Below are 20,585 nucleotides of genomic sequence, written 5' to 3'. Positions count from 1 at the left end.
TTCAAAACTCCAAGCTATCTCATATCAAAGTAAAGCAGAGAAGAAACTCCAACTTTTTTATTACTAGGACAAAATATTCTCTTTTTGTGGGGGGGAAGTGAAGATGTTCTGTTATTTGTATGCATTTATTATACTCTGTCATAAACCAGGCTTGTACAAAACAGACAAGACATGTTGACATCTTGGCCCTTATAAACAGTAATCCGGTTTAGGAAAAGATAAACAAACCACAACAGCCCATGAATGTAAATGAGCAAGGAAATGCAGCCCTGTGGTGCAGCACAGGTCACAATCACAGTAATGACAGCTGTAATGACTTCTAGCACAATTCTGGTTCACTGATGGACTGTAATGTAATGTAATGTAAGGGACTAAAGGAGTAGCCTATTTTCAACCTCTGGGCCAAATGTGGTGGAAATTAATAAAGATTCTGAACTTGTAGGAGGCAAAAATCAATTTACGCAGAGACATACTCATTTGTCCTTTCTCATTGTGTTGCTGCATGTTAATGGAAAATAAAGCACTCACGCAAAAAGAAGGTGCAAAATGCTCATTGTGTTTATGCAATGCCAAAAGTATAGAAGTTCTCATTTTTAAAAAGAAACATCCTCCTCTGTGTATCTGTTGTTCAGTACAGCCAAGTTATATTGTAAACTAAACTAGATTACCCTTTGCTTTTTGTATAAATGATTGTACTCTCTGCAGTAATAACACACGGTCCTACAAATAATTTAATTAAGTGATAATACTTTAGCTAGGGTCACATGGATCAAAAGTTCATGACAATAACAGCCTCAAGCAAACTGAATGAGTCGTGTTCTTTTCCATTTGCAGATATAATGGCGCAACACATAGCTTCAAGGTGTAAGCTGTTGTTCTGGTGGTGTCATCTTTCTCAGGGGGAGTGATACTCGAACAAATACCCATTTTCACGTTTCAGAGCACAGATATAAATTTTCTGTTGAGAAATCTCTTTAATGTAAATGTTAATTCACGACGCTGGTCAATTTTATAGAAAGAAGTAGGGCCTGGGATGCCACTTCAAGACTTTTATAAAATAGAAGTTTCATGTTCTACTGCATAACAAACCTAAATACAAAAAGTAGCAGATATCAAACAAACGCTATTTATTTAGCACATTTAAAAATGACAATGTGGCAAAATGCTGTGCACAGCATTCATATATATGTGCTGAAATATAAGGATAAAAGAATGACATTTGTAAAAGAAACAAATATAAGATACTAAAAAACTAATCAAACTGAATGAATGTATCACTGGAGGGGAAATGTTCGATTGAAAGCTGAAGGCTATTCCAAAGCTGCCGCTGTCATGATTACACTTATCCACTAGCCTCAACTGTGGTTAAATGAAAGCAAATGATTAGCGCATCTAAGAAGCCTGGATTATTTCCTAACAAAGTACATTGGTGTCGTGTACAGGTTTGAAAATAAATATAAGAATCAGGTGCCAGTTCAGGGCCACTCATATCGCTGTAATGCAGTCTGTTTTTCTGTTAGGAGTGTTGCTGCAGCATTTTGGACCAGCTCTGATTAGACCAGACAACTGGGACTGGCCAATACTCTGATACAGTTGCAAAGCCTCGACGAGCTGCGACCATAAAGATTTTCATATCGCTGACAGAGATTACTTCATCTTAGCAACACGCCTCAGTAACAGAATCACAGAGGTCATTTGTTTGTGAGATTACAGTGTCGATCAACAATGACAGCAAGTTTAAAAAGAAAAAAAGAAAATGTACCGCTACGCAGCCACCCCAGGTTGGATTCAAGAGTAACAATTTTGGGGGAAAACAAAAACACCAAGTCAATTTATTTTCGTCTTGCTGTCATTCAGCTTTCTTGCATTTTTTGTGATTCTGATGGCAGAAGACAGAGCCTAAAGGTATATATTTATAAAGGCAATATAATGGGGCCTAAACTAAAGCCATGAGGTACTCCATAAGTGACTGGGACAGTGAACACAAAGGAAAGGGCATGTGATGGCCAGAGACAACTCTTCCTGATCGGATGTTGCAAAATTCTCCAGAAGACGAGATTTATGAAGCTGTCAGCCATTTAAATTGCTTTGGAGTGTGCATACCTGTCTCCTAACATTTGTTCTAACAAGCCATGGCATTATTTAGCCTTGGCTATGACAAAGAAAAGCTTTTATGCTTGCATTGCTTTTATTATTTTATTTGCTTCTTTATTAAAGAAGCAAATATCTTTCAGTTCACTTCTGAGAAGTTCTCATTGTTAAAGTCTCCAAGAAGAATGCCAGCCTTTATCGTATCAACATCAGCATTTTATATATGATAACTGCAACTTACCAGAAGTTCTCGGCTTGGTATTTCAGCTTCTGTTTATCTCAATTTATCTAAACTAGTGCTGAAGTACTGCCTCTAGATGAAGTGAACATTTCTATCAACAAAACTAGAAATACTCCTATTCCTTTTGTGTGTTTCAACATTATACTGAGGACTGAATAGAACAAATCACTTTCAGATGATCCAAGTCTAATTTAGCATCATCTTAGTCTAAATAACCAAAACTGTTTCATTATAATCATCTGGTAAAAATGCAGCAATCATGACTGTAAACACAACAGTTTCTATCAGAGATCACCTTTCGTGTAATCTAAAGTCACTAAGAAGAAACTTTTGATTAATAAGAGCATTACACAGAATATTACAGCACACGTGCCATTTGGTTGCAGAAGCTGTAGGCTGTCATAACTAACGTTATCTGCTGATGCCAAATGCGAGCTTTGACACGAGGCAATCTCGGCAGACATTAAGCTCAGCGAACGGACCGACTGGAATGCAGACGAGAATAGCCATCGTCGGTGGGAGAAGTGACAAAAACTGCATCCAGGCTAGACAGTTTCAGCCTTCCTGAGACAACACTGCCAAACGTTTGTCATATTGAAAAATGTCACTGCTGATGTTTCAAAAGAAAATAATGTGTTTATCTTATATGAATAAAGCCTATTTATATTGGGACAGTATAATGTTTAAAAAAAAACTAACAAAAACTGGTAATTATGAGAAAACCAAAGCCAGGGTCAAAGACGTCCCAGGATGGATTCGCCTGCAGTCAGAGCTGTGCCGGTGTCTTTGTAGCTGGACGTGCTATCTGCTTCATTTCTGTCATTGTGCATTTGCACAATTAGCCTGATGTCAGTGTTTCATCTAGTTCTATAGTATTCCATAAAGCTTACAGGTTAGGGGAGACAGAAGATAACTGTACTTGTGCTTGTACACTGAGCTTATCCTCAGGACAGTGCTTCTGTACAGAATAGCACACTGCACTGCTTTAAAGGACAAAATTAGGGAATCATTGTCTCCAATGAGCAGTTAACTCCCTATATTAAATGTGCAATTGTGCTACTGGCTACATCTTTTCTCTCCAAGATACACACTGATGATAAATATGTCTATTTTTAGGGCGGTAGACAGTAAGCCCCTCTGCCTGGAGGCAGGTAAAGCCTTTGTAACACCTCTGCCTGTTGTGAATTTCAGGAGATGCTTCAAACTGCTGAACATTAATGAACTCTAAAGTAAATGCCTCACATGTAATGATATTTCAAGGTATCGTGGATTTATTCTTAGATCTGGGTTGTTACTTTTATATAATTGAGGGGGGGAAAGGCCTATACTTCTTTCTGTAACTGCTTCCTTCCTGAAATACTGTTGTTCATCAAACACGAAGTAGAAGCCAATGTTAAAGTGACGTTAAATTGCACACTAGTTGAAACTTTACTTCTTTGACCACTAGTCCCAGCAACTCATCTTTACTTTCATGAAGCCGAGCATGTGCACAGACTTTTGACTTGACTTTATTCCCACATAAGCTTCCAATTAGGCTTGCTGTAGAAAATATGCCCATGTGCCATTCTGCGTATTTCTTGGTGACTGTGGCGTATTTGAAAAAGGACGCGTGGCTGATATTTGACCCTAAAAATAATAACTCTTAGCACATTTCCTTGTGTGTATCCACATGAGGAACCGGCACATCACAGTGACATGAGGATCGCTTTAACGTGGAAATGTGTTAAATCCCACAAACTTCTGTCTAAAAAGGGGAAGAATATATTCTATTTTGTCAGCTCTGAGAATCACAGTGGCACTCACAGATTTTTCTTTGAAAAAATGCACAGCACCTTAGCCATATTTGAACATCAATTTATCTTACTTTTCAGACATGCCCATGTTCTGATTTTTCCCATCTCCATCTTCTCCTGAGTTTATACAGAGTGTGTCTGCTACACTCTGATAAGTTTTCATAACTCAACACCTCTTATAAAACTCATGAAACATTACTCAGTGGAGCGTCTTGTTTTCTTCTTTCCTGACACTGCCGCTTCGCCGTCACATATCAGCTGCTGTTGCCGAGCAGCTAGTGGCACAGCGTGGAGACACACATTTAGTTTTTTTCCCCCTTCTAAAACCAATTGGCTTAATGATGCAGATTTAAAGACTGCTCGTTCTGTCCAGCTGAAGAGTGAGGATAGCTTTGTTCCACACAGTCAGCCCACATACCCACTTAACAAAAAGACTACAGGAGGTCTACTCGGTGGCTGCTGGAGCAGCTTGATATTTTACTGCTAAAATTTGTACTTTACGGGAAGCAGTTTTGTGAAGCGTTGTTGCTTGCTCTCTGTGTGTGTACGTAAGGCTTCCTGTGGTAGTGTCAGCTGCCATGTTTCTGACTGCAGACAAGCCCCTGTGTTTATGTGCATGTACATACGGTAAGAAGATAAGCAAATAAAATTCTGAGCACACACACTGATTTAAGCCTGTCTGGTGCTGGATTTTAGCAATCAATACAAATATTTTGGAGCCCAAAAGTCACATCGACAGCAGGCACAGCAGGAAAAGCAGTGATGTAATGTTCAGTTACAAAGCTATACTAATGAAAAATCTTATAATGGATTCAAGGACTGTGTGTAATAATTAAGCAGAATGCATAGTAATGAATCACATAATTATCACCCTTCACCGTTATGTTTGTGTACTCATACTGCTGTCATCAGCACCGTTTCTAGCTACACTGGCAGTTGTTTTTAATGAAAAAGCTCCAATAAATAGATTGTAAGAGCATTTAACAATAGACAGAAACAAATATAAATGATAGAATCATACACAGATTTAAAAGCTGGGACATTTTTCTTAAATACAGTAAGGTCCAAAATGTGTTGGACAAAGACACATTTTTTGTGGTTTTGCCTCTGTGCACCACAGTGGATTTTAAATGGAAAAAAATCATCATCTAACTGAAGTGCAGATTTTCAGCTTTAACTCAAGGGGTCTCAAAAATTATTGCAGTAGCTATTTAGGAATTATAGCCATTTTTATACATGGCACCCCCTTTTCAAAGGCTCCAAATTAATTGGGCAATTGACTGACAAGGAGTTTCATGTCCAGATGAGGCAGATTCCCCTGTTATTTCATGACAAGTGAAGCAGACATAAAATCAGATTCAAAGTGCTGAATTAGTTTTTGTTTTTTTTTACTTTTTTAGCTTTTTACTCTTATTTTAAATATGAAATCTAAAGTGGTGTCAGTGCAAGTGAGCGGGGCCATCATTAGGCTGAAAAACTACAATAAAGATAGCAAAATCAACAATCTAGTTCTTTTTTTAATGAGTGCGATGGCAAACTCAGCAACACCAAAGAGCTCAGGAAGTCCACAGAAGACAAAAATGGATGATAACAGAATTACCTTAAAAAACGACTTCACAACATCTAATGATGCCAGTCTTGTGAAGCTAGTGTATCACTGCCAAAGTCTACAATCAAGAAATGCCTTCATGGAAATAAAGACTGTTTACAACAAGGTAAAACCTCTGGCTACACTCAAGAACAGGAAGACCAGATTAAGGCTAAAAGAGCCTGGCTCTTTAAAGAAACCTGTATGGGCCAATGAAACCAAAATGTTCTTGTACCAGAGCGATGGGAGGTGAAAAGCATACCGAATTATCTGCCAAACATGGTATTAGACATGCATGGACATGTATGACTGGCAGTGGAACTGTGTCACTAGTGTTTATTGATAAGAGAGCTGGCTGTATAAATTGTGAAGTGTGCAGGGCTACACTCAGATGAAGTTCAGCCAAATGCTGAATGCAAAGAGCTTCACAGAGCAAATGGATAATGACCCAAAGCAAAATCAAAACCAATCCAAGAGTTTCTCATTCTTCAGTACAAGATTAACTAGTCACTTAATCTAAACCCAATAAAGCACACATTTCGTGTTAAATACAAATAAATACAGTCCTGGTTACATACATAAATATGTTAGGATGTTCAATTAATTTTTAGCCTCTGAAAATGGGAGACCATGTATAAAAAAAATGACTGTAATTCTTGAACAGCTAATGGATTGGGGGTTTATTTTTGTTTGTTTTCTTGGTTAAACCTCTTGAAATAAAGCTGAAAGTCTGCACTTCAATCATAACTTGATTGTTTAATTTAAAATCCACTTTGGTAGTGAACAGAGGTGTAAAATAAATTCAATTTTGGACCTAATTGTAACAGGAACATTTGTTAGACAAGAAGACACAGCTAGTCAATGTTAGATAATCATGTATGAAAGTCAGAAACAACATTTATTAGGAGAAAACATGTCAGTGTTATGTTTTCAGTTTGATTCCTTTTCATGATATATAAAAAAAAAAAGAAATATTGATATTTTTTAGGTTGTTAAGCAGTTGGGACAAAGACACACATTGCCGCGTTTTTATAGCTAATCATTAGTTATTAGTAACAGAATCTGCATCACCATCTGCTGAACTGTGATATTTTACTCCGCCAACTCAGCTGTCGCAGAGTACTGTAAACAAAAGAACCTGCTCAACAAACAGGGAAATAATGACTGTTTTTAAATGACTTCAAGTTGGTTTTATGACACTTGAACCCATCAGCCAATATAAACACAAAAGCTGACATACAGCGCACATATATACCAACAATGCAACAGCCTGAAAATACTGTCTGTCTCCAGCATCAGGCTGTTCATAGGCAGAAAATTAGACTCTCTCTTCCAAATTTTTAGACCCACAAGTCATATAGTGTCAGCCTGGCCGTGTTTTATACCCTCGGCACCCACTGTCATCGGGATTATAAGATGAAAGACAACTCACATCTTAAAGACTGAGCTTCAGCAGAATGTGATGATGAATACAGATTTCACACACTCTGTAAGAAATTGACAGAAATGTAGCCCATGGGGACTTGTCATAACCTGTCAGGACTTAAGAATGGAGCACTACATCCACACCATCAGATTATGATAATCAACTTCTTGCTCACTAGCTGCAGTGTATCATCGACCAAGGTGCCATTTACATAGTGTTAGTCATAGGTCTTACAGAGTCGCAGCAACTCGATAAATGCATTTCGAAAAAGGTCACTTTCTTGAACACACCTTTTTAAACTCAATTAGAAATATAACTCTGCTATACAAATAAATATAGACATAAATAAGTCCCAGTTTGTTAAATTAAACTTTAAAAGGGAATTTCTCTTTAGATATGATTGCATATTAAATCACTTTAGGAGGTGGGATTTATAATGAGAATGTTTTTACTTCACTTTACAATGAATTTAAGCACGAGACTCAAGGTTGCAGATACTCAAAGTGCACAATACTTCCAAAGAAACTGAAACTTCCCTGAATTTCAAACTAAAAAAGCTTGTCAGTGTTGCAGCAGCTATTTAAAATTTTTAATGCAGGAAACAATGAGATAAGAAGAATCCAAATTCTTTGCAAAACTGTTAATATATGCCTCGTAAAATCATTACAAGGGATTAAAGTTTTTAATAGTATTCAAAATACAAATTACCATTCTCCTCTTGCCCATCAATCCATTACAATGCAAAACATCTTGAATGCTTTGTTTCCCAACTGCATCATCACCAGGACTTAATGGGATTCTTCCTTCATTTATTCAAGGTCAAAGCTCATCACTCCCACTGTCCTTTGCATTGTAAATCTGCTTCTCAACATGTCTGTGGGGGGGATTTGAATATAAGCTACAGCCACCACAATACTGATTTTTAAAAAGAAAAAAACAAATAAATTCAATGATGATATATTATGATATCAAGCCAGCCTAATCCAACCTGTTTTATGAGTTTGATGATTAATTTGGGTCTTTTCGCAGCATCCAGTGCACTGAAGCAGGTTATGAACTTAGTCACTCTATTAGTGAGCAGGAAGCAGTTTCTGCACTTACTTGTGAGAGATGATTCTAAGATACAGCAACAAACACTCTGCTAGATGGGTATGGCATACTGTCACCCATCCAAGTCCTGACAGACCACTCAGAGCACAGCCGAGGGCTGTTGCACTGCTTTGACCGGTCCATCCAAACAACATACAACTGTGATTAATGGATACAAATAAGACTGCTTAAATATGGCACACCTATCCTCAGCCAAGTGGAAGTTTACTGTTGGATCTGCCGTACTTACCTGGCAACGAAAAACCAACGTGCAGCATAACCAAAGTTATTACATTTTTCTAACAGCTCATTTGATGCCGCAAGCATTTTCAATCAACCCGTACAACAGCAATTAGCTTCCCATGAACGATTTGCTTCTCAAGACACTCTTGAGTGCTGCTCAGAAACAAACATGTAAATGGAGACATTCCCAGTTCGCAATATTTGCGACATAAATTGAAAAGAAGCAAGCCTGAAAGGCAATATTACATTTGGGTTTTATCTCCTCCTTCAGCAGAGAAGAAGTATGATTGACTCTGAAGATAGTGCCATCACTCACTTAAAAACTGGACATCTTGAAGGGAGGGGGTTATTTCAGGGTTGATTAAAGATACAACATAGATAAGCAATCATATTTTTCCGAGTGGATAGATTCAACTGAAAGATTAGCAAGTTCAGTGTAAGTTAAGTATTACTCTATCAAACCTGCACTGCAAGAGATGGAATAAAGGACACGGGCACTCTGAGAATAGTAAAATACCTTAAAATAAGGAAATGGGAGTGAAACAGAGACAGCTAATATTGCAGCTTATCCCTAGGCTGCACCTATTTGTTTATTTATTCACTGGCCCATGTACAGAAGTCTACTTTATATCAAATAATGGCTACACCAGACCAAGCCAAGGTTTCCCTGCTGCTTTTTGGGTCTGTTTTTCACTCAGACAAAATGAGCTAATAACAATTAAACAGGCTGATTAAGCTTGAAATTGCATCAACGCACTAGACAACAGCAAACAGGGAGATCACAGGTTGCCTTATATGGAAAATGCTTAGAGCATAATATTAATCACAATAATAAACTGGGATTCCAGTAAACCACAATGAAAAACAGTAAGAACACATTGCCTGTGCAGGAGTCACTCTTTAAGAACATGCAGACACATTTCACAGTGTAACGCAGCTGCAGTCCTTGGGTGTGTTCAGATCTTTGAGGAGACATCATTGCATCAGCTGATGCCAGACAAAACTGCCTACTTGTTCCACTCTTACAATTTATTTCCAGTCAACTCGATTCACCTGACAGATTTAAACATCTGGACAAGGCAATTATTTCATATTACTTGGATCCAGGTCTCTGCTTTAAATAATTAAGTCTGTCACTCTAAATGGCTGAACCAAGCAAATGTACTGTAAATGACTTTCCAATTGTTCCCTTTCCTACCAACTATACACAATGTTTTAAATGAATGAGGGTCTCCTATTACCACACAAGCAGAAGGGCACTTTACAGTTTAGTGAATTTCATTCATACCGAATAGTAAATGAAGAGTTTGTGTGTGACTGCCAAATGGAGTGTGGAATGAATCAAAGCACAGAGTATGGATGCTTGGTGATAGCTCGGCATCAGAACACCTCTCCTGAACAACTTCTCAAATTAAACAAAAATAAATCTGTTACATTGCATTGTTTTAAGTGACAATTGAGAAATTACTTGTTGAAAACAGATCACTCAGAGCAACAACAGAGAACATTTGAATACAAAACAGCTGCAAAATAATAATCAGTTAGGAGGCTTAATTTCAACACTGTGACTAAAGTGTCTGATTTGCACAAACAAAGGTTTACGTGCACTTAAACTGTGTATCTGACCTCAATGAACCCCATAATGGAAAATATAGGTTCCTTCAAGATGAACACACACACACTACATATGTTTTCTGTATTCTTGGAAATCAAACTGTCTTCTGAGATCACTGAGCAAGTAATAGCGGTATCTCACCTCAGGACCTTATCCTTATTAAAGATATAATTCATAACATTATAGAGCAGTAAAAACACAAACTAAAGCAAGACATCTGTTCCAAGTAAACTGCAAAGTCACATTGAAACTGGGTCTAAACTTATCCAGATTCAAAATAAAGCGGCAGACTATCAAAACGAGCAGGAAACGAGACAGGATTACAGCAGCTTAAAGGACAAGCACAAGAACCCCTGGCTACTTACTGTGGTGAAGTTCCCCGGGTGGCAGTCCTCTCCTCGAAAGGTGCACTGCAGCAGCATGTCACTGATGTCATGACCAGTTCGGTTATAGAAATCAGTCATGTTGAACAGTTTTGGCTTAAAGTTCAGGAAGTTTGCCTTATCCTTTAAGGCGGCCAGAACTTCAGGCTCAGCCAGGTGCGGGTTGGCTATTTGGTAGTTATTATTAAGGAGGGCCAGGAGCTCTCCCACATGATAGAGGTCATTCTTGGTGATTTTGGAGAAGCGGAACTCATTGAGGTTGCAGAAGGTAACTGCTGGGAAGGTGAGGTTTGTTGCCGCCACCTCGTCCAGCTTAGTGACGTGAGGATACTCCAGATAATATGACACCCGATCCATGCAGACCAGCATCAATAAGCCCAGTGAACCCAAGAAAGAAAGCGTCCAAAGAAATCGGCGGAATGTCATGTGCCCATAAGCGAATATGTGACTCATGCCATGTAGGGTGGACATGTTAGCAAAAGCTTGCAGGTTGGAGGGCCTGACGCTCTCTATGCTTTCCTCTGAGCTTCCCTTCATGGCTGTAGAGTGATGCTCAGCACTGTCACCCCACGAACTTCAGGTTAGAGACTTTGCTTAGCAACAAGAATAGCAGAAACCAACCAGCAGTGTTGGTTTGCCACACTGCTTCTTTATTCCCTCAAGAAGTGGTAACGGTCTCAATAAATAGCCACCTTTAAAAGGGTTGCCAGTCTCTGTAACAGTTTTCTTTTCATGACAGTTCGCATTCCACTGAGCTGTTCTTGTAGTCCCAGGTCTCCCCTGTTCTTTCAGGCTTCTGTTTTATTATCTCCAAAGCTGTCTCTCACACTCCCTGCTCAGCTGTCCTTTGTAACGCCACCAAACACAATGACAGAAACAGCCACTTCTACCCAAACGCAATGCCTCCTGATTCCTGAGTCGTGTGAAAAGGAAGAATACGAGGGACAAGAAAAGAAAGAACAGAGAATATAGCAAGCGTAAGGATAGAGGCGAGAGATGAGGTGGGGGGGCACTGCAATGAAAAGGGCTAGCGTTTGGAGAGAGGTGCTAAGCCTGAGCAGTCAATGGGACCCTTCCTCCTCCAATCGGAGAGAATGCCTCTACATCGCTATGATAATGGGATGCAATGGTTTTGTGAATGAAGGTAATAAAGAGAGAAATGGCTCACTGGTCCCTCGCTGCCACCTTGCTTTTTCTCTCGTGTCTCTTTTGCGCTTCTCTTTTCTTCCAGAAATGAAAATGAGGGGGTCAGAGACCTCCCACCAGCCCACTAGTGTGCTTGACAACCGGCGTTCACAGATTCCACGGGTTCCACTTCCTTATTTGCACAGATCTTCAGTTAATAGGGATGACCACCTCTTGACGCTTTACGATCACCCCCCACCAGCATAACCGCTAAAGCCGCTCCAAGACCCCAAGCTTTAGTCCTGTTAACATATAGATTTATATTCTGCCGTGTGGAGCCTTTCACTCTCTTTCTCGCATCCTCTCTCTCCCTCTCTCTCTCCCACCACTCCCCCATTTCTTGCTCTCGCGCTCTCTCCTCCTCTTTAGTAGTCAGGATCCATTCCACTGCTGAATGGCTGCTTTGTTTGTGTCTCTGTGCTCACAGGGGGAGTCTCTCAATCTGGACATCACCATCACTGTGTTATTATTTCTTAATCTGCTCCTACCTACTGTCCAGTCACTGTGTCATCAACCATTTTCTCAAACAATGCCACAGGTTGTTTACTGCATCGATGCACATATTAAGAGTTCAATGGTGTTCCAGAAGTTTCCACATGTTAACCTTTTTATAACGATGTCAACAAGTAAAGTGTGAAAAAATGGCTTCCAAGCCACCTAATATAATTATAACTGAGTATTAATCCAGTCATAGATGAGATTTCCATTTTGTCTTTTATATATAAAAAATAAAACAAAAAATTTAAAAAGTTATTTTAAAAATGAACAAAAAGACATATATATATATACATATACATATATATACATATATAGCACATATATACATTTTCTTTTTTGCTTCAAGCAATACAAAAATCCCAAAGCATTTCAGAGTCTTTCTGCAGCAGTCCTGGAACATTTATTTGTTGTGTGTATAATTACAGTTTAGGCTTGACCAGTAATGAAATTGGTGATTTTTCTTGTGGGGTCAAAAGTTCACCTCACCATTCTGACAAGCCCTTCAATTTCTCCTGGGACCAAACAAGACGATCACTCATTGGCTACTCAGGGATCACTTATTATCTTAACAATAGGTGGACTGCCAGGGATGAGACCACAGCCCTTTAGGCATCAATATCCTGTCCTGGCAACCGTGGAGCCCATAGGAACCTATAGCCAGAGTACTACAGAGGTATACATTTCACATAAACCCACAAAAAAAGACATTTGTCAAAGCTGAGATGGAATTTTAAAAATGCTCGCAGAAGGAAATGGAACATGATGCCTGAAGTGACAGGCTGTTGCACTTTTAAAATCTACCCATCACAATACAGGCTTTGAACATGTCTACCAAAACAAAATCTACAATATAACAATTTCCAAACTACAAGACAGTTGCATTTTTTTTCCCACCACAATATAAGAGCAAGATTAAGCCACTTTAATAACTCATAACATCATGACACGTCTGTATTTGTCTCATTTTATCCCTTGTCAAAATGTCATTAGCTTGATTAAGATGTTTGGATAAAGAAGCGGTTTGTGCTTGTCTCAATATTTGAAAATGAATACGATTCAGCTGCGCCCCTTTGCATTCACAGTGAGAACTGATAATGATTAATGTGCTAAAAAACACATTGATGGATGGTGCTTTAGCATTAGAGACCTTCACTGAGTTTAAATATGGCTTCACTCACAGAGCAGGGTTAGGCAACTCAATGACTGCGAGGTGAGAGTCACTAACAAACTAAAAAATCCTTCACCGAGGCGTCAAATTACTGCCTGAAACAGAAATCAAGTAGGAATTTGGCTAAATGCTTCTGGTACTTTATACATATTTGTGTAAAGTGACAGGAAAGCATTAAATCATAATGGATGCAGGGAGCATTAGATGTGGCAGTCCCTGCACTAAAAACAGCCAATTCTGCTGTTTGCTGATAAGACAATATGTAGAAAAACACATGTTCAGCAACAACACCCAACCTCCTCTGCAAGGGCTGGGCTTTTGTTAATGTGATGAAATGTTACTTTTTTTAAATAATGGCTAGAAAAAATGCAATACATTAGAACTGTGATTCTTATTTTCTGTGATTGTGAGTTAATTCCCAAACAACAAAAAAACAACAAAAACAAAGAAAAAAACCCCCAGTGATGGTTCAAATAAACAAGGTGGAAAAGCAATAGCTTAAAATGAATTTGGGACTGTTTCACATTTAATGACTTCATAATTAACTGTGCAAATAGTTACATTTCGTAAACATTTCACAACAATGACAGATTAGTGGAGAAGGGCACTGAACTTGAGCACTACCTAATGAAACAATCTGTCGAACACAAACTGATGCACTTAAAAAAAAAAAAAACTCCCACAAACTGTGACAAGCAAAAAAAAAGACCCAAAACAAAAACTGTCTATATATTGTGTTTTGCTTCAAAAGCCCTGCATCTGCACGCCTTTTGGATAATGATGGCTTTCCCTAAGTACCTATGCAGAAGAAGAGAAGCTGTTGTCCACTAGCAGAGAAAGAACATTGACAGAACAGCATCCGCTTTTTTCCCCTGATTCTTCGTGTACCCAAACCCAGGACAAGTTTCAGCTGTCAGAGAGACGGCTTCATGTTTGACTCTAGAATACTTTGGTATACAGAGGAGTCAGTGACTGCAAGGTGCCCAGGTCCTGTGGCTGCAAATCAAATCATCACAAAATCATCACCCCTCCATCATTGTGCTCGACAGCTGGTAGGAGGTTTTTGTGCTGATATGCTGCGTTTGGTTTTCGCCAAATGTGGCACTGTGCATACATCTCAAACATCTTCATTTTGGTCTTGTCTCCCCAAAGGACATTGTTCCAGAAGTCTTATCATTTGTTCAGATGCAACTTTGCAAACTTAAGCCCTGCTGTCATGATCTTTTTAGAGAGAAAGGGCTTTCTCCTAGCCATCCTTTCACAGAAGCAATACGTTTTTTTCTAAATGTACTGTCATGTAGAGCATAGGGTCCTATGCTCTACATGACATGAAGTATCCTTTTGAATCGAGATGTGACTCTGAATGAAATCACGGCACTAACAAATCAAATCAGATCATTAGATTGTTGAAGATCTGCACCACTGCTACCTTCACTCACTTGTATTAGAAAAACAGAAAACATTAAAGTGAAACTTTTGTGACACCAACAGCAACAATACTGACATATTTTCACTATAACCAAACAATCATTTAAAACCTCAATAGATTTAAATCCTCTTGATTAGAATTTAAAGTAGATGAATCACCCTTAATGGAATAAACATAGAAACATTCGTACACACCTCAATAAATATTCAGTATTTATCTTATAGTGATTTTCATCATCACTTTTGCATACATCTGCATTCTCTTTTCGACGTACACTCAGAAAATGCAAATGCTTTTCACACTGTATTTATTTCCATTTTCTATATTTTGATAACATCATCCTGTGTTAACATTAACGAACCTAAATTCACACTAGCAGGTAAGCCTGTTGTTGCAGTTGCAGCATGAAAGTGGGAGACTTTTCAGCAGTAATTGGCTTTCAAGTGGATGGTAGAATGCACAGCATAATGCAGTGAATATTAATTAGGAAGAGTAATATTTAAGGCACTACTAAGCACTGTACTCTCTTTGAAGGAGCCTTTGAATTTGACTTTAAACTATTAACTAATGTTCTGTAAAATTTCCAGGCCCCAAGCACCTCTGGGCTTTGGACTATGTACCATAAGGGACACAATATAATGTATCTGTGTCATAAACACTGCTTACTAGCGATCACGAGAACCTGTTTTCTCATTATATACAAACAATGATGAAGTAATGTGTGATACAATTAAGCTTTAAGTCATAATCTATATTCCTCCATTTTTCTATATACGGTAGAATACTTCATTCAAATGGTAGATATCTGGTTTACAGTTCCATATATTGTTTTTTGTTTTTGTGGACTCAAACCGCATGTGTTGTATATTCGTCCATAAAAGCTTGCAGCACTGCCAGAAATGTGACCAAATGCATCCGCCTGGAAGACTTACTGAAAATAGTTTCTATTATTTGTGCTCTGACTGTAACAGATCACTGGGATGATTGTAAGAGTTTAGATTAAAATGTATACACAGTCACAAACACTGATTCATTCTCATTCATGAGAACGAGGCTGCAAAACCTTTGGCAATCTTCAGAGTACTCTTAACACAGCTTTACCTGGTCTGACAATAAATGTGAAAACAGCACGTGATTACAGCTGCCACTTTATGTGACTCTAAACGGTGCTGGACATTAAGTAATGAGCTATAATTACGACAGTTCAGCAAAAAATTCCCATGACAAGCAAACCGCCCTGATATGATGCAGAGCTAAAAAAAGAGCAATTACAGCAAGTCCTTCTATGCAGTGCCCAAGTTATGGAGATTTGGCAAGCACCTCTGAGAACAGATTACCCTGTTAGCAACTGGACACGGTATTAAAGCAGATGACATTTAAGAGCGCATATATCATTAAGTAAAGAATGAGAAGCAAAGATGCAACACTGCACTGGAGGGGGCAGTGCCAGGATGAAGACATAATAACAGACCCTGAACTATTGATTAGATTAAAAGTGTGATCCCAGTCTCTAAGCACTTTGTTTTCCAATATACAGTTTTCGAAAGTTGGCACAAGCACATTTGTAACAATGTTACTGTGACTATAAGAACAAAGTCAATAAATGTAACAGAGTTAGTTTTTTTGGTTTATTTTTTAAATATAAATCTCAAGGTTATAGTTTCAATGTGCGTAACTATTTAGAGTCTAAAAATAGTTAAACAGCCAAAAGGTGCAAAAGCAGATTGGTGCTTCAGTTGTTAAAACATGTGATTGAAACCTAATATGTTAAAGAGCCAAACTCTTTGTCACAACACTGCAGAATATGGAGTAACCACTTTTTCATCCCCGCAGGAACAGATGCTACATTTAAATGCTGGGCTTCTTAAGGGCTTGGAAAGATTTAAGATCTCTATCATCCAAACTCTGATGTTATCATGTCTTTTCAATAACCGAGACGCATTTTTAATCTGAATAGAAAGCATTTTTCACTTTCTACAGCTGCAAAGCTTTATAGAGCTTCAACATAATTCACATACTGGATCTCCACTAACACCTGCTGAAAATGTCACAACAGAGGGCTGTTTAAAAGAAGGAATCGCATCACAATTTTATAATCTGCTCTTTCATGCCAGAGTTCACAATCTAAGCTGAATGCATGGAACGAAGATTTGGAAACTGAAATCTCTGCAAAGGATTGGAAATCAACTTGTGGTGGAACTGATACTCGGCTGGTGAACCATTGCCTCAGATCAACACACTAAGAGGTCAAAATGAATCTAAGGCTCTCTTGTCCATCCCTCCCTGTAGCTTTTACAAAAACAGAATCACATGATTATGAAAAACACCCTCTTAATTTTGCTGAACCTCAATTACAGCAGGCAGTATGGATGTAGGCACATAAAATCTTCTTTAGTCCCTCTAACTATGAATTTTACAAAAAAGTAATGGAGGAAAACAGAGGATTTCACAGTGTTTGGACACATTTATTTGCTCACACTGGCTGCTGGTCTGCTTGATCTGCAGTTGGAAAATGAAACTGAAACTTTCATATTGTTTGTTTACTTTTAGTATCTTCAGAGGTATCGTACTGCTAATCGCTCTACTGGATATCAAACCAGCCTCCTTTTCATTTGATTAACTACAAAGTAGCTCTAGAGCTTTGGCAAAGTCACTCTAAACAGGACATTTTTCCTCCACTTCCCAACAGTTCTCATCTTTACGTAATAAAAAGTACACAATTTTAGTTATTGTTGTTCTATAATTTCATAAATGCAGCAGAAATATGGTGTTACTGTAACCATCTAATGATAAATAGCCCACTGCAGAGCAGACACATGAGTAATGTTGGAAATTATCCTTCTACTTCAGGCTATGTACTCTTCATTAAGACAAGATAAGAGAAGAGTTATTCAAAGATAGGACATTTCTTGTTACAGCAAATAAAAGTTAGAAGAGTTAAAGTTGAAAAAACAAATAAGTTAAACACAACAAACCTATAAAAATAGCTTAAATAAGTAGGCACTGTAAGATTCAGTATTTACTGGGTCTCCATTCACATTTTTTATCTCAATAATTTAATAAGCCTGGCACAGTTCCTTTAATAGCACTAAACCTAAAACTATTCGCACTTTGTTTGTGTAAAACAACCCCCCCCTCACCCACCCACAACACACACACCTCCACATGTTACCCGGAGGTTACCCATTAGATAAGACAAATTATGTCAAAATGATTGAACTTTTTTTTTTAGTCTTGCCTTTTTCTTGGTGGTGGTGGGGGGGGGTTAAGACTTTATAGCCAATGTTAAGCAAAATGCTGTGTTGTTATCAAGGCTTTGGACTGCTCATTCAATGACTGAAAAATGAAAGTGTGGACATGTTCACAGAAACACAAACAGATGTATTTGTATACATCATTGAGACACAACATGAGCTGTAATAACTGCAGATATCGAGCCGAGTTTCATTCTAAGGGGCAACAAACTCTATAGAAAAGAATACAATAAAACAAATATGTTTCGAAGCCTTAAGCAACATTAAACTGTGGAGAGGAAGAAGAAGAAGAAAAAAAAAAACAACAGCCAACATCTCACTTTTTGTATGTGACAATCAGACAAATTCACCTTTTTTTCTCATCTTCTCTTCTGAGTTGCAAAAGTTCAGCAGCAAAAATCTGTCAAACAACAGAAACAAAAAGATGGCCTTCTCCTCCAATGGCTGCTACTTAATCGGTGACAGTTGCTGCAAATGACTTGCATAAATGCTATTCTGAGATAAAAGCCGATTCATATGTAAGCTACTGCTCAATGTGTGCTTGCGACAGGAAAAGACAAATTCCTGGACTCTGGAATAAGTACTGGCATAATGCAGCACTATGAAGAAATTCGGCTCTGTTCAAACACTTTGTGTTTACACTGAGAATTCACTGATTAACACAAATGTGCAAATTTCAAACAGAAAAAGAAAGACAGACAATTTTAAATCTACGACATCTGTTCAGTGATAAAGAGTAAATCCTTAAGCTCAGTTCAATTCAATTTTAAGTCAGTTCACTTCAGTTTTATTTGTAGCACGATCAAATCACAACAGTTGCCTCAAGTTGTTTTATATAGTAAGGTAAAGATCTAAAATAATACAGAGAAAACCTCAACAATCGGATGACCCCCTATCAGCAAGCATTTGGCGACAGTGGAAAGAAAAAACTTAACAGGAAGAAACTTCTGGTAGGACCAGATACAGGGAGGGGCAGCTACCTGCCACACCCAGTTGGGGGTGAAGTTAAATAGTATGGATGTTTTTTCTCTCTGCAATACACTTTTTTTTCATATTGCATAATACTGTCTAATTTCCACCAGAACAGCTTGGGCACAGGACACTAGACCTCTGGGCGTCTCCTGTAGTGTGGCTGTGAAGTGGGCCCTCTGTGAAACCTGTCATCATTATCATCATCATCATCATCATCATCATCGTCATTAGAGCATCGTCTGGAAGCTCAATGAAGTTGGATCTTTTGGAGCTGGATGCTTTGCAGCTTTTGCTGTGAGGTGCAAACCCAGTATCCTGCAGGGGGAGGCTGCTGCTACCTGGGAGCACTTTTGCCATAGAGGCATGCTTGGTCTGCAGCAATATTTAGGTGGGTAGTCAGTCGCATCCACACAAATGCTCATTGTTTTCTAGCAGACAATGCAATGCAATGTTACATCATCTATCGGTGACTTTAATGTTTTAGCTGAACGCTATATATAAATTATGTATGCTTTTTGATGAGCAGATACCACTTGACAGAACTGCAGATTCAAGTTTTTTTAAAAAGTAGTCCAGAGTTTTCAAGCATTAGAGAATTCAGTTGCCTTAAGCAACCTAAAGTGCCTATTTCAGAAAAGCAAATTTACCTACATTTTGTAGACACCTATAAGGAAATAAATTGTATGTATTTCAAATGTCACTTCAAACATGTTTAAGGCTGTAGAAAGCTTTGTTATGATGGAAATGAATGAGCATAACACGGTGCTATGCCGTTTAGAGAGATTTGTATGTGAATCATTTGTATTCAGTTTACTTCCTGTACCTTGGAGCTCATCGATCAAACAGATAAACTGCTGTTGATACAGAAGCTAAGACCTCCAGTATGCACAAACGGATCAGACAAGATTGATAAAGCTTTCGACTGCAATTTTGTCTAACACGTTCACTAGCGTGCCAGTGCTAGGAAATATCTTATTGCTATATGGAGAAAATATTTTCCAACTAAAATCATAAAGATGCAACAATGCTGAGAATTTCAAAGAATAAAAAAAAGTAACCGCACTGCTTTAAAGACAAAGTCAAATGCTGATATGTTTTTATAATCACGTTGGCTCTAACTCGTCCTTGAATATCCTATTTAATGAATAGATCACATGCTGAAGGCCAATTTGGACGGTAAACTTTTCATTCCAGATAAAACAACAACAACAATACCTGGAATAAATACAGGCCTGGAGCATAAACATTTAATCTTAATCATCAGCATGAAAAGCTTACATGTATCGGGGATGGAAAGAGCCCAGGATCAAACACAAGCTTAGAGATGTAAACACGGCACTACTAAGCAAACAGCCACAATCACACATTTACACCAGCCCAGACTGAAATATACAGGGAGTGCAGAATTATTAGGCAAGTTGTATTTTTGAGGAATAATTTTATTATTGAACAACAACCATGTTCTCAGTGAACCCAAAAAACTCATTAATATCAAAGCTGAATGTTTTTGGAAGTAGTTTTTAGTTTTAGCTATTTTAGGGGGATATCTGTGTGTGCAGGTGACTATTACTGTGCATAATTATTAGGCAACTTAACAAAAAACAAATATA

At 38.2% G+C, this 20,585-nt stretch overlaps 1 protein-coding gene across 3 annotated transcripts in view; it reads right to left on the bottom strand.

The window, feature by feature from the left end:
* asic1c (acid-sensing (proton-gated) ion channel 1c) overlaps positions 1–11,783 on the bottom strand; it is a 100,988-nt gene extending 89,205 nt beyond the window's left edge. For all 3 annotated transcript variants that reach the window (XM_005721476.1, XM_005721478.1, XM_005721477.1), the window contains exon 1: positions 10,452–11,783. In XM_005721476.1, coding sequence (XP_005721533.1) covers positions 10,452–11,006 — 555 coding nt within the window. In that variant the 5' untranslated portion in view covers positions 11,007–11,783. The remainder of the gene's footprint in view (positions 1–10,451) is intronic.
* Between the last annotated feature and the right edge of the window lie 8,802 nt (positions 11,784–20,585).

Source organism: Pundamilia nyererei, unplaced genomic scaffold (assembly GCF_000239375.1).
Source record: "Pundamilia nyererei isolate P.nyererei 1_Seehausen unplaced genomic scaffold, PunNye1.0 scaffold00004, whole genome shotgun sequence".
In the NCBI taxonomy this organism is placed as follows: Eukaryota; Metazoa; Chordata; class Actinopteri; order Cichliformes; family Cichlidae; genus Pundamilia; species Pundamilia nyererei.
This window is presented reverse-complemented; position numbering and strand designations above follow the sequence as displayed.